Source organism: Paramormyrops kingsleyae, chromosome 3, assembly GCF_048594095.1.
Source record: "Paramormyrops kingsleyae isolate MSU_618 chromosome 3, PKINGS_0.4, whole genome shotgun sequence".
Classification (NCBI taxonomy): domain Eukaryota; kingdom Metazoa; phylum Chordata; class Actinopteri; order Osteoglossiformes; family Mormyridae; genus Paramormyrops; species Paramormyrops kingsleyae.
The window spans coordinates 20,877,516-20,890,957 of record NC_132799.1 but is presented as its reverse complement, the minus strand read 5'-3'; the positions used below and the strand labels follow the sequence as shown (position 1 = coordinate 20,890,957).

General features: G+C 46.0%; 1 protein-coding gene across 4 annotated transcripts; it reads left to right on the top strand.

The window, feature by feature from the left end:
• Window positions 1-104: 104 nt before the first annotated feature.
• znf318 (zinc finger protein 318) lies at window positions 105-13,442 on the top strand. 4 transcript variants are annotated; one of them, XM_023821521.2, is made up of 13 exons: window positions 105-1,509; window positions 2,217-2,332; window positions 2,710-3,163; window positions 4,234-5,710; window positions 6,418-6,497; window positions 6,589-6,688; window positions 8,356-8,666; window positions 9,465-9,650; window positions 9,809-9,902; window positions 10,937-11,055; window positions 11,401-12,747; window positions 13,057-13,085; window positions 13,173-13,442. In XM_023821521.2, the coding sequence occupies exons 1-13, from the start codon at window positions 1,198-1,200 to the stop codon at window positions 13,180-13,182; spliced, it is 4,635 nt and encodes a 1,544-aa protein (XP_023677289.1). In that variant the 5' UTR covers window positions 105-1,197; the 3' UTR covers window positions 13,183-13,442. The 4 variants fall into 4 exon arrangements, with proteins under 4 accessions (XP_023677289.1, XP_023677290.1, XP_023677287.1 ...); XM_023821522.2 differs by having other exon boundaries at window positions 2,620-3,163; window positions 11,401-11,644; XM_023821519.2 differs by having other exon boundaries at window positions 2,620-3,163.

The following is a 13,442-nucleotide window of genomic DNA, read 5'->3' as shown; positions in this document are numbered from 1 at the left end:
TGTGGACTGAATTTGATCATAGTTCAATTCAGATCAGTTTGTCACAACTAATGAAGGCACTAGCAATGCATCAGATTTGTACATAAGAGTCATGGGTGGTGGCTGTTTGCAGATGATGTGATCTGAGCAATAGACATGGACACAATCTTCATTCTGGACAGAACCTAACATCTGTTCACACAGCTACCTATACACTTGGTACAGACAATTACTCGATATGACCAGGAGTAGTCCGCACACATTGCAGGCTCCTAAGGTGTATCAACATTATTAGAGACATGGATCTGCAGTTTAAAAAACAGATGACAATTTCAGCTCATCTGTCTACACGGTGTTACTGGATTATTATGTTAGTAAAATTAACACTGTTTGGACACAAACGCTGGGCGTACCAACAGCGTCAGAAACCGGCATACGACTTATGTAACGGTATTAACAATCTAAGGAAGTATTACATTTAACATACATTTGTGTAATAAAAAATAAGCTATTAAGGTTGAACAGACATGTAAATGCGGTATTGATGTTCTTCGGTTTAGCGGTACGCTTTTATTTCTGACCGTCCTCAAGTTATTGTAATTGCGTAGCACTTTAAGACAACAATAATGAAATCTTTGACTACATTGCCTGTTGCTTGTTGCTGTAAAATCGAATATATGCAATAAAGTAATCTATGCAATAAAATAAATTCCTTAAAACTACAGAATTCTTTTTATATATTACTATACTTTCATCTCAGTTCCACTTGCAAAATTATACTATATAATCTTGCAAAAACGCTTACAGAGTATCTGCTTAATTAAAAAGGCTACACTTAAGAACTGCACCGCGAGGTTGACGAACTGTGTATGACTTGATGGTACAGAAATGATTCCTGGTGCCTATTTGACATACAGTGCCTATGGACCGCTGGCCCATTCTACAAATCTATTGGCTATTGAGACATGCGTCACCGGGACTCGGTTACCCGATGACTGCGTTCGACCAATGACGAAGGAGGACCAGCAGCGGTTTGTTTGGGCCGATGTGGTGCTGGCATCCAGTGGAGAGCAATCTCTGCGCAATGGGACGGTGTCGCCGTAGCTAGCCGTTTGTGATGCAGGGTGTTGTTTACTTCGTGTGTCCGATCCAAAGCTGCTCTAAAATCATATAGTACGTGTACAGAGAAGTTTTTGCATATTAGTATCGGCCGGCGGTATGTTTCGTGGCCGACCACGGCGAGGAGGAGCATTTCCCTGGGACTTTCATCCTCATGGCCCACCGTCGGGGCCGGCGGCGGGGCTCCGCGGTCCCATTTCCGGTCGCTCTCCGCAGGGCCATGTCCACCCTTTGCACCGCGAGTCCTACCTGGAGGACCGGAACAGGGAGCGCCTTGGCTATCACCACGGCTACCACACCGACTCGGAGAAACCTCGGCGCTCCCCGCCCCGCGGGAGGTTGCCGTCTCCCGGCTTAAGAAGCACCTGGGGCCCGGGAGGCGGGCCTTCTTCCAGCGAGCCCTTCGTTAAAGTAGGTTCCCAGGCATACTGGTCAGGGTGTCAATGTGGCTTTTCTGTGCCCTGGTTGCAGTGGGTGTTGGCACCAGCACAGGCATTTCTGTGAATCGGGTAACACGAGCTAGAGGAGGATTTCTTGATTAACTACTTTAATATGCTAAAAATGATGCTCTCATCATCTCATGCCACCGATGTTTTGATTTCACGGTGCATTGAAGGTTTTTCTTTATACTGCGCACGGTACAATAGTGGTAGTTGTTGTTCTTATTTTTATTATTGCTATTATTATCGTTATTATCATCATTATTATTATTATGCCCTGGGGGGTGTTCCACAAAACAGCATCTCTCAATTAGCTGGGTTAACTTAATATAGAAATTATGGTCGTCCAATAAGAGTTTAGGTAAGGAGCATTCCTATTGGACAATCATGACATCTAGCTTAAGTTAACCCAGCGAACTGAGAAATCCTGCTTTGTAGAACATCCCCTTAGTCCCTGTGATGCCTATTTACTCTTAAAACCAATCAGAGAAGATGCATTTTTTATATCGTAAATATATGTTGATAAATATAATTTTTTTTCTGGTAACTATAACTGAACATGATTCGTCTACCGAACAGAATAAGACTGACTTTCAAACCAAAGTTTTTCAGATGATAAACATTTTCTCTGTTTTATATATGTAAATAAGTTCATTGTCTTGTGTGACCCATCCACAGCGACTGACCCCCTCTCCGTCACGTGGTGGGCCCTCAACTGACCACAAGCTGGCAATCACTGTGGGGAATGACCGGACTGGATTACCTGCTTGGAAATCAGGCCACTCATATGACAGGTACAGTGTTGGGGGGGGGACAAAGTGGCTGTGTTGAGCAGAGATTCTATGATTTCTGACAACCAAAAATATACTGAAGAATCCTTTATCCACATAATATATTTTACTGGCTCTCTGAGTGTAATTACAGACAGGAATGCTATCCATCTTAGATTAATAGTAATTTGTAGATGGTTGTTTTTTGTTTAGATGCTTGGTTAAAGTTAATCACAGAATGCACATTTTTACTGTAAAGGGCAGGAGGAGAAGAAATTCCTGAATGTGAGTCTTTTCTGTTGCCTTGGCAGAGATTATCACTATAAAGGCCAGCACAGTTATCCACCTCCTCCTGAGAAGCGGACAAGTTATGATGGACGTTATGACGACCTTGCATACAGGAGGCGGAGCCCAGGCAGGAGGAGGAGTCCGGGACGGAGCAGGGGTAGGAGTAGGAGTCGTAGTCCTGGCAGGGGACGCAGCAAGAGTCGTCCTCCTAGCAGGAGCAGGAGTCGTGGAAGGAGTCGGCCACGTAGCCACAGTCGCGGCCGCAGTTGGGGTCGGAGCAGGAGCCGACCCCGGAGCAGGAGTCCGAGCAGGGCCAAGAGCCACACCAGAGGGAGGAGCAGGAGCTGCAGTGGCAGCAGCAGCAGGAGTAGCAGCAGCAGCAGCAGCAGCAGCAGTGGAAGCAGGAGGCCAAGAGTATCTCCCTCAAAGGACAAGCACAGCGAAGAATTCAGGGAGCTAGAGTTGGCCCGACGGAGGAAGGAGGTAGAGGAGATGCTGGCCATGCCCAAAAAGTCCATCCTCAAGAAGCGAGTGGACTCTGAGACAGACTCTCCGGCCATCTTGCAGGTTGAAGTTATTCTGTGCTGTCACAGTTGTGTGTGCATTGTTTTCAGTTATATGCTGTTAACTACAGTGGTACCTCAGTTCTCAAACTCATTAGAACTCAAATTTCTTAAAAGTCGAACCAAAATTACCTATAACTCAATCTGTATCTCAGAAGTCAAACCTTGAACGCCGACCTAAGATAACTTGTATGAGCGGGGAAATGAGTCATGCGGCACTTTTCTCAGCGGAAACAAAGGGTAATGCTTCAGTCTCAGCCTCGCATTCGCTGTGATAGCATCGTGCATGTTTATACAAGCTGAATACATATATTTAGACAGTAAAAATACATTAAGACAATGATAGACAGTAACAGTAATTATTATACAATAAAATACATTTAAAAATAAATATTTCTTATTAATTATTTTAATCTTAATAATAAACCATTAATACATTTAATTATAATGTTGTGCCGAGCGGGGACGGAATGGAGACAAAAGTGCAGACGTCAGGGTATCGGGGAATAAGGCAGGCAAAATGCAGACGGACAATACAATGACGAGACTGGGGAAACGAACTGAAATGCAGACTAAATACAGAGGACTAATGACAACAACCAGAAACAGCTGATCACACGGGGATTCCACACGTGGTTAACGAGGGGGCGTGACACACGGAAGGAGCGGACGATCGGGGCAGGACACATTGTTCTTTTAACTTTACATATTGTTTGGATACATTTATTTTCTTACTTTACAAATTACTGTTTTGATAAATGTGCTTAGATGTGTTTAGTACAGTATATGCTCTTCTTGTTTTATCTGGTTCATTTTGTGTTTAAATGCTAAAAAAAAACATATTTAGGTGTAATTTTTTTGGGCCGGGAACCAATTAATTGGTTTTCCATTGTTTCTTATGGGGAAAATTCAATCAGAACTCGAACTTTGTTGGATTCGATCCGGAGTTCTGAATGGATTAAGTTCGAGTTCTGAGGTACCACTGTATTTTTGTTTTTGGTACAAAGCCCTGCCATTTGTGACACTTCTTCTTTAACATTCTCCGGAATATCTTTCCTCTCTGTTATTGTACAGGGAAGTGACTCCCCAGGAGAGGGTGGTGTGGAACACCAGGGCAGCAGTCTGTCCCGGGAGACAGAGCGCTTCCTCCACACCATCGCCAAGGGGATGGAGTCAGGCCTCTTAGCGTCCATCCTACAGGAGTGGAAGGAGGAGACCGGCCGGGGCTCTAGTCTCAAGCAGCATGAGGAAAACATCCCTGGTGTCAAACAGGAAACATGGATGGAAAATGCCTGCGATTCTCTCCTCCCTCACGAGAAGGTTGGGCAAGATGTGGGTGGGTTCTCCCGCATTTTAGGCCTGATGGGAGATTCAGGAGGCCAGCAGGACAGGAAGAAAAGCTTCACAGACATAGAGGAGGAGGAGCGGTTTCTCTACGGGGATGATGAGGAAAGCCAGCCGCCAGAGACTGATGCCCCGAAGCGGCAATACAGTCAGCATGGTGACATGGGCATGCTCCAGTACTCTAGTGACAATCCTGAATTTATGCAACAGTATCTCAGTCAGGATCCTGCTGCGTTTTCTCCATATCGATGGGATCGGACCACTGTCGAGGACCATCTTGACACGCACTCAATCAGGGGCAATCATGATCAGAACTCAATGGATATGAAGTATGGTCGCCATAGCCAGCCAGTCGCCACCCTCAAAAAGGAGGGCAAAGTAGGTCCTGAGCTTGACAGCTTCCCACCTGGAGTGGGCCCAGAGGAGGCCAAAGAGAGACAGGACATTGAAGAGTACGAGAAGATCCAGGAGCTGCTTAAGACTATAGGGCTGGATCTCGGACTGACAGAGATCAGCAAGATGGCCGCTCGGACACAGGAACGCTTGCATGGTAACGTGGAGATGCGACCGGGCCGGAGGACATCATCTGGCAGCTGGGACCGTAGCCGGCATCGCAGCCGCAGTGGAAGCCAGAGCCAAAGCAGGAGCCGGAGCCCCAGTTGGAGCCACCGTCATGTCAGGTCCACGAATGAGCGATCCCCGTCACCTCCCCATATCCAGAGCACCTCGTGCGACGATGCCCCCGTGGTCCCTGGCAGCCTGGAGGCAGAATCGCGTGCTCGGGAGAAGAGCTGGGGAATCCCTGTACTGGGGATGAGCACTTCCCAGCTGTCTGTCCCCCTAAGCCAACCCCCTCTCTGCCCCCCCTCTGTCCCTCAGGCCATGGGCTCACTGGCAGTCATACCCACCCCCTCGGTACCAACTTACACACAGAACCCAACATCAAATTATCCACCCCCTGCCCCCAGCTATCCGCCCCCTGGTTATGGACAGTATGGGAACTACATGCCCTACATGCCCCCCAGTTGGCCCATGTACCCACCTCCCTCTCTGGAACCACCTGCTGCCCCTGTGGGGGGTCAAAAGACTTTGGCGCCATCTGGACGTTCCAACCTGCGAGTCATTGAGACCGTTTCCATAGAAACTCAAAAGAACAAGCCTGTAGCACAGAAAGAAGAGTGCAGCTCATTTCAAGGGTTGAGCAGGGGTGAGAATAGTTGTGAATTTCCTCACATGGTTTGTTTGAATAAATTCACTGCACAAATCCTGAGTAGTTGATGTTTACCTTGATTACATACAAGAACTTGAGTAACCCTCATTTTCCCAGTCATTCCCCCATTATGGATGATCCCATTTTGATTCCACAATTTCTTACAATTGCTCCACCACTTTGTTATATAGTAAAAATGTTACAGCCAGGGGCATTGGAAATAGGGGGAGCAGGGGAGGTGCATCCCCCCAAATATTGCCACACTGCCCCACCTCCTTTCTAATAAATAGAGTGTGTTCCTTATCTTTTATGAATCCATGTATTACTGAGGCCAATTTGCTGCTCATCCAGAATGCAAGGATGAAACGTAAACCTCAGAAAGATTGTTGTCCTGTATAAGACAAACTCATTTTTTCAGAATGTGACTATTGCTTATGTGCTCCTTGCAATGTCATGATATACATCAGACCCTCTGTGAGCTGGGCCAAATTTAGTTTCTCCCAATGTCAAGCTCCTTCCGATGCCCCTAGTTGTTATATTTTTTTTCTGCCACCAGGCGGTGTAGAAAAAGCTTTATATCTCAAAGGATTTTTTTTTAATGAACAAAACATTCCTGAGCTCTGGAAGGTATGTGTAATTCATATGCTGAATGTTGTGAAAATGTGAAGTTTTGTATGAATCTCTGTATGTTCTACACCTGTCAGAGGCAGAGCCACAGCCACAAGTCGCTCGTGCCAATCGTCAGCTAACCGAGGAGAAGGACACCAACAGGCAGAAGCAGAAGGTAACTTTTACTTCATGGATGAGCTCTGGGTTTTTTCTGTCCCTGATTAAACCACAGGGAGAGTGATATCTGGGCCCTTTCTGCATTTTAGGTTATTGAAGAACGGGAAAAACTCAAGAAAGAAAGAGAAATCCTAATGGACAAGAAGGACTATCTCCTGAAAGAATTGGAGAGGTTACGGAAGCAACAAGGTTAGTTTTATACAAAGTTTAAGTCACCCTGCCCCAAATCAGGCTATAATCAAAGAGAAAATGGTAGATGACCTGGACTCAAATAACATTTTGAGGGATAGCCAGCATGGATTTAGGAGAGGTAGATCCTGTTTAACAAATCTGTTGGAGTTTTTTGAGGAAGCTACTCAGGAAGTTGATGATAAGAAGGCCTATGATGTCATCTACTTAGATTTCCGAAAGGCTTTTGATGTTGTCCCCCACAAGAGGCTCTTACTTAAACTCAAAGCGACAAGTATTTTAGGAACTGTATCGACCTGGATTGATAACTGGTTAACAGATAGGAAGCAGCGAGTAGTTATAAGAGGCACAATGTCACAGTGGGCCTGCGTTCATAGTGGGGTACCGCAGGGTTCCATTTTAGGACCACTATTGTTCCTAATTTACATAAATGATATAGACACCAATATATACAGTAAACTGGTGAAATTTGCAGATGACACCAAGGTGGGTGGTGTAGCAGATACTGTACTAGCGGCTCAGCAGCTACAGCAGGATCTTGATTTAATTAGTGACTGGGCCGATACCTGGCAGATGAAATTTAACATAGACAAATGTAAGGTACTCCATGTAGGGAGCAGAAATATAAAGTACAGGTATTTTATGGGACCTACTGAAATAAAGGTAGCTGATTATGAGTAAGACCTTGGTGTGTATGTTGATGCTTCCTTGTCTCATTCTCGCCAGTGCGGGGAAGCAATAAAAAAGGCCAATAGGATGTTTGGGTATATCTCCAAGTGTGTGGAGTTTAAATCAAGGGAGGTAATGCTAAGATTATACAATTCCTTGGTGAGACCTCACCTAGAATATTGTATGCAGGTTTGGTCATCATATCTTAAAAAGGACATTGCGACCTTAGAAAAGGTGCAGCGTAGGGCCACAAGAATGATTCCTGGTCTTAGAGGAATGTCATACGAGGAAAGGTTAGTTGAGCTTAATCTGTTCAGCCTCAAGCAAAGGAGACTGAGGGGGGACATGATCCAGGTCTATAAGATTCTAACAGGTTTGGATGCTGTTCAACCGAATAGTTACTTCAGCATTAGTTCAAATACAAGCACTCGTGGCCATAGGTGGAAATTAGCAGGAGACCATTCTTCTTTACACAGCGTGTAGTCAGAGTATGGAATAGTCTTCCTGATAACATAGTGCAAGCTGAATCTTTGGGTTCCTTTAAATCAGAGCTAGATAAGATTTTAACAACTTTGAGCTATTAGTTAAGTTCTCCCCAAGCGAGCTCAATGGGCCGAATGGCCTCCTCTCGTTTGTATAGTTCTTATGTTCTTATGCAGTTTGCTGAATCAGTTTTTCAGTTTGGGTGATTTACCATCTAGAGTTTTGTTTACACTTTTGGTGTCCAGGCAGGCACTTGGGGGAAAAATGCCACTGAATCTTCCTTAGTTGCTTGTTGCAGCTAAAAATATTTCTGTCACAACTGTTTACATCTACAAGTGCAAAGATGCCATCTGTTGTAAATTATAAAACATGTGAAATACAGCTTGATGGAAGGGTAATTTGACTGTCTTCAGCCGTTTTTTGGGTTGTGCTTGTCTTCTTGAATGCGTCGAGTTCCCATGAGCTGATGTCTCACTTCACTGTGCCCGTGGGTTCCACCTCGGCCCTCCCCCAAGGAAAACTCTTGAGGAAGAAGCGTCGCGAAAAGGATGGACACAAGGACCCATTGCTGGCTGAGGTGAGCCGCCTCCAAGAGGAGATCATGGTGCAGATCTCCCAGCTCCGCAAGGAGCAGGAGGAGGCGGAGAAGAAGTGTGTGGAGCTGGACAAGGTGGCTCTTATCCTGGGCCTGCATATTATGGACAAGCCCAGAAAGGAGAGTCGGCTCTCCGGGGAGCTCCAGTCGTCATCAGAAGGGGACAGAGACAGCGCTAGGAGCTCTAACAACCCGGCTGTGGGGCCGTCATGCGACGCACCGTCCTCCAAGGTAGAATTCTTACAGGTTCCCGATTCAAGAGGCGCTGCTGCTGTTATGTTGTGTTTGATGACTCTGTTGAACATGTCTGAAGTTATGTCTGAAAGGCCCCGTCTTCAGCCTGGTCTGCTCCGTGCCTCTTTGTGCTGTCCCCCAGTGCCAGCTAACCTGATTTCACCCACTTTCAGCACCTCCCACCACACCTCTGCACTTCATAATGCTGCCTTTGGCCAGTTCAATACAGCCTTAGACTCCATCATCCCCATGTTGGGGTTTACAGATGCTTGTTTGGAGACCTCGTTGGGTTTGCCCCCGTTGTTCCCTCTTACCCCATATTTCCTACACAGCCTCCCTGTAAAACTTATACTGCTAAAGATCCAAATATTAAAAGTGAAACGGCTCGGTTCTGAGTAATGGTCCATTTGCAAAGCTTTGTTTTCCCAAGTACCGCTTCCTGGTAACGTGCACGCAGCTTCCCGCCCCTGGGCGGTCCTGATTTCTGGCCAGCATACGGCACGACTGAATGTCACGGTGGAACTTTGCAATGTGCTGATGGCACGATGTGCCTATTGGTCACTTCAAGTTAACGGAGACGCGTATTAGCGAGGTCCATTTGCATTTTGAGTAACCCCTGCAAGGCCGGCACATAGAACCTCCCGTGTTTCACAGGTAAGACCGATTGGCATTCAGGGTTTGCCCTGTCTTACTGGAATAGTTTCATCTCAGTACTTGTTCATTTTTCTTTTGTAATAGTTTTCTAATTTCCTTGGATATGTCAGCTGACCTCCTCGGCACCTCTTTCCCGGACAGGCCTCTTCCGCCCCGAAGAGTACGCCAGGGAAAACGAAGGCACAGAGCCCTGGTCACTCCCCACCACCACCGCCAGACCAGTATGAATACTATGACGCCGGGGACCACTGGTGCAAAAACTGCAATACTGTCAGCGGCTCCCTCTTTGATTTTTTTGTTCACCTGCATAGTAAATCGCACAGAAAGGTTAGTGACTCTCCGTCAGTTTCTGACAAGTTACTCGATCACAGTTTTCCACAGCAAGGTGTCTGAAAGCAGTGTGAAGGATTTTATTTTGGTAGAACTTGTCGGTTTGAGTGTTTGAAGTTGTAACTCAAGAATATGCTCTGTCCTGGTCCGTCCAGACCCAGGATCCATATGACAGGCCCTGGGCATCAGCCTCCTCCAAGAGCCATGGAAGGAAGACCTCTGCAGAAAGGATTGTGAAACCGGCAAAAGGTACAACAGCTCCAATTGAGTTTACCTGTTAAACACCACAGACAAGACAATTTACATGTTATCGTAGGCATAGTAACCCTCTGGACCCTTTTAAAGCATGATAAGGGTTCAGACATTGAGAGTAAGTAGGGATGTCCATTTCGGATTTTGTTCATCACCAGTATTCAGCACTCGTCAACTGACTATAAACTGTTAAAGGATAAAAAATAATGTACTATTTAAAACGGGATGTGTGTCACCAAATACCAATAAAAAAAATGCTTTAGAAATTAGAAGTGCTTTATTTTTTTCAACTGCAAATGCTTCATGACTTATGTAAATAATCAACAAATTGCCAGACTTTGCGATGAACAAAACAGGATTAGAAAATAAACCAAACATTTAATCCTCCAGTGTCAAGTGTGCTTAACTGGTGGGTTTGGCACAGCCTACATCTGCCGTGTAGAAAAATATTGTATAACTCAAATGAATTGAAAGTAGCCTGCCGACTTTTTGATGTATAGCATGGAGAGTGCAGGAGCGCTGCTATTGCTTCGCAAGTGGTACTGCATTGAATTTGTACTGCAATTTTTCATCATTGCATAACATAGCTTACATATAACCTCATCGTTCTTTTGGCTGAAATGATCCCAAACGGTACCTCCTTTAGCTCCTTTCATTTTTTTCTCAGACTGCTAATATGGCTGTAGCCTGTAGGCTTCTGTACTTGGTTGTTGTAAGTGGTTCTGTAAATGGTGTCGACACGCCCTCGTGAGTTAGGCTATGTATCCAAGCGTATGTTTCCTTTACACTATGCTCTGTGCGTTTACCACACTGCAAACTTTTAGCATTCATTTTCTGAATTAACCGTTTAACTGAGTGTTAATCGTTTAAAATTGTTGTTATTGGTTATCAGTTAAACAGTGAATTACGAAGACCCCTAGGAGTGAGGTTGATTTGCTGCATTGAGCCCCGTGCCCCTCAGCCTTGCCCATTCAGTACACTGCCCCCACAGCCGCCAGCATTAACCACATGTTCTCCTGCCGCTTTTTCAGGGTCTGAGTTTCTCATCCCGATGGCAGGATTTTACTGCCAACTCTGCAAAGAGTTTTTTGGAGATCAAATTTCTGCTGAAGACCACGTCACATCACAGACTCATAATGAGAAATACAAGGTAGTTCACACAGCCAGGGCCCGTCGCTGCCGCCGCTCGTACTCAGAAAGGTTAGATATGGCGTCATGTTATTGGACCTCGTTTTGTGCTTGGCTGAATGTTTCAGAGACACCCTGTTTACTGCCGGTTCCTTTTCACTTGTATGTAAATACACAAATGTAAATGTGTGGCGCCCGTTTGGCCCATTTCTTAATATGTTGTTGTTGACAACATAGTTGTTGAATCTGTTCTGTATCTATTACAGGGTTAAGTCCGGAAAAGGTATAAACACTGAATGAAATTGTTACATTTTCTGATACCCGCTTCTCTGGAAACTTAACATTAATTTTTTCCTTCCCGAATCAGAGGCACACAGATGACTTTCCACTTTATGAACAAAGGAGGAACCTGGATCGTCAGGCTGGCCTGGCTGTGGTCATGGACAGCAGAGAGCAGCGACACTCGGGGGTGAAGCGCAAACTGGAGGAGAGGGGAGAGAGGCCCCAGAGTCTCAAGGACGAAAAACTGGATGCCTGCCACATGGAGACTGATCGAGAAGATAAGGCGGGGAGTCAGCGGAAGGAGAAGGAAGAGAAGAAGCTTGATGCAGGTGAGCATGTCCTGGTAAAGGGGAAGAAGGGAGAGGCCATCAAGCCGGCCGAGCCACCTCAGAGGACACCCGAAATTCAGAGGGTGATTTCAGGACCCAGTCCCTCAATCCTGGCAAAGGTGAGGAAGAGGAGTTCATCCTCATCCACTCCTCTAGCCTTTGGGAAGTTCAGCTGGAAGAGGACGGACAAGGAAAATGAGGAGGAGAAAGCCGCGGAATGTGCTATTGAGCAGGACAATGGTGGGGACATCGGTGGGGACAAGGGCGAAGCAAGGGGAGCACTAAACAAAGCGAAGACCATCGCCATCAAGCTGTCAGGGAAAACTGTCATCCCTCCATCCAGTCCTTGGGTCCCCACTAGTTTCTCTCCGACTGCCTCGATAAAAATCCGCCCAAACCTGCCTGTACCGGCTATGGTCTTAAGGAAGTCCCTCCCTGGTGCCTCCAGTAAACCTGGCTCGCAACATACTGTGAAGCCTGGTTCTGTAGTACAGGACCAGATCAAAGAAAAAGCGATGGTGACTCCTGACCTCATTTCCAAAGCGTTTTGCGGCGAGGAGGTTGTCTTGAAAACTCCTGACACAGATGAAAAAGCCACAACACCTGAAGAGATCCCCGTGGCCTCCACACCACTTAACACAGCACCCTCGGATCCAAAGGAGGGGCTTGTTGAGCAACAGGCTCTGTCTTCTCCAGCCACATGTGTGATGACCTTGGAGTCTGACGTGGCTGCCCCCGGGGTGCCTGAGAGTGAACAGATGCTAACCATTGTGGTCCGGCCCCCTCCTCTCCTAAACTCAAGCGACGCACTGCCTAAGATTGACAAGCCGAAGTCCAGCTTAGCTGCGGCGAAAGCGCAGGACTTGTACGACATCTTCTACCGCAGCAGCAAGATAGCCTCAGACGCTCGACCTGGGCCTCGAGACCTGAAGAACGGAGAAGCTCTAAAGAGCAAGGTGTTGGGTTCGCTGGCCGAGAACAGAGATGCTCAGATAGTACCAAGTTCTACGAGTGACTCCTACCAGAAGGTCAACGAGCAGACCTCCGAGTCTCTCGGCCAGGGAGCGTGCCCCTTACAGGATGTTGACATTGGGACCAAAACGGTAAACGCAGACTTGAATAGTAGTCACAACTGACTAGTAAATGGCAGATGCAGATCGTCTTCAGGTGGATCTGATGGTGACCTGAATGCCAACACCTTAGAGTAATTGGAGAGAAGGGAGATGAATAGAGCAGGGCATTTACTGCTGTGGATGAGTGTTGCTGGACCGAGAAGCAGAAAAAAATATGGGCGAGCAAAACTTGTTTGATATCCCCTTCTCTCTGAAATTTCACATGGAATTTTTAGGTGTGTGCGGGGGTTGGTGTTTTTATTTGGTCACATTTGAAGTTTGCCAATTCATATTTTTCAGTATCAAAACAACACCACAAACACAAAAAGGTAACGTACAATTGTTGCTTGTTTATTATTATCGTGTACAGCTTTTGTCAGTTCACACTCTTAAGTTTTTTTGTTTTTGTTTTTAAGTAAGACTTGATGCAGCATCAAGGAAAAGTGAGAAGATGACTGAGTTGGTACAGAGGCAAAGGACGGACCAAAAATGGTTTCACAGAAGTCTCCTATGTCATGTTGCGTGTTTCCTCTAAAATAATCTGTCTGTTACGAGAATTGAAAGGAAGTACAACCCGTGTAACTTCCTGTTTGGTGCATCTTTTCCGGATGTCCTCAGTACCACATTCATTGGCGCTTGTCCTGTAACGGTTCACCTGAATATGTTCAATAAAAGTCTGTTCCCAA

Excerpts from the sequence above, each read along its gene's own strand:
- znf318 (XM_023821519.2), top strand. The coding sequence starts at position 1,198 with ATGTTTCGTGGCCGACCACGGCGAGGAGGAGCATTTCCCTGGGACTTT. Across the intron at positions 8,667-9,464 it reads GCGACGCACCGTCCTCCAAG|GCCTCTTCCGCCCCGAAGAG; the intron begins GTAGAATTCTTA and ends TTTCCCGGACAG. Across the intron at positions 12,748-13,056 it reads TTGACATTGGGACCAAAACG|TATCAAAACAACACCACAAA; the intron begins GTAAACGCAGAC and ends CATATTTTTCAG.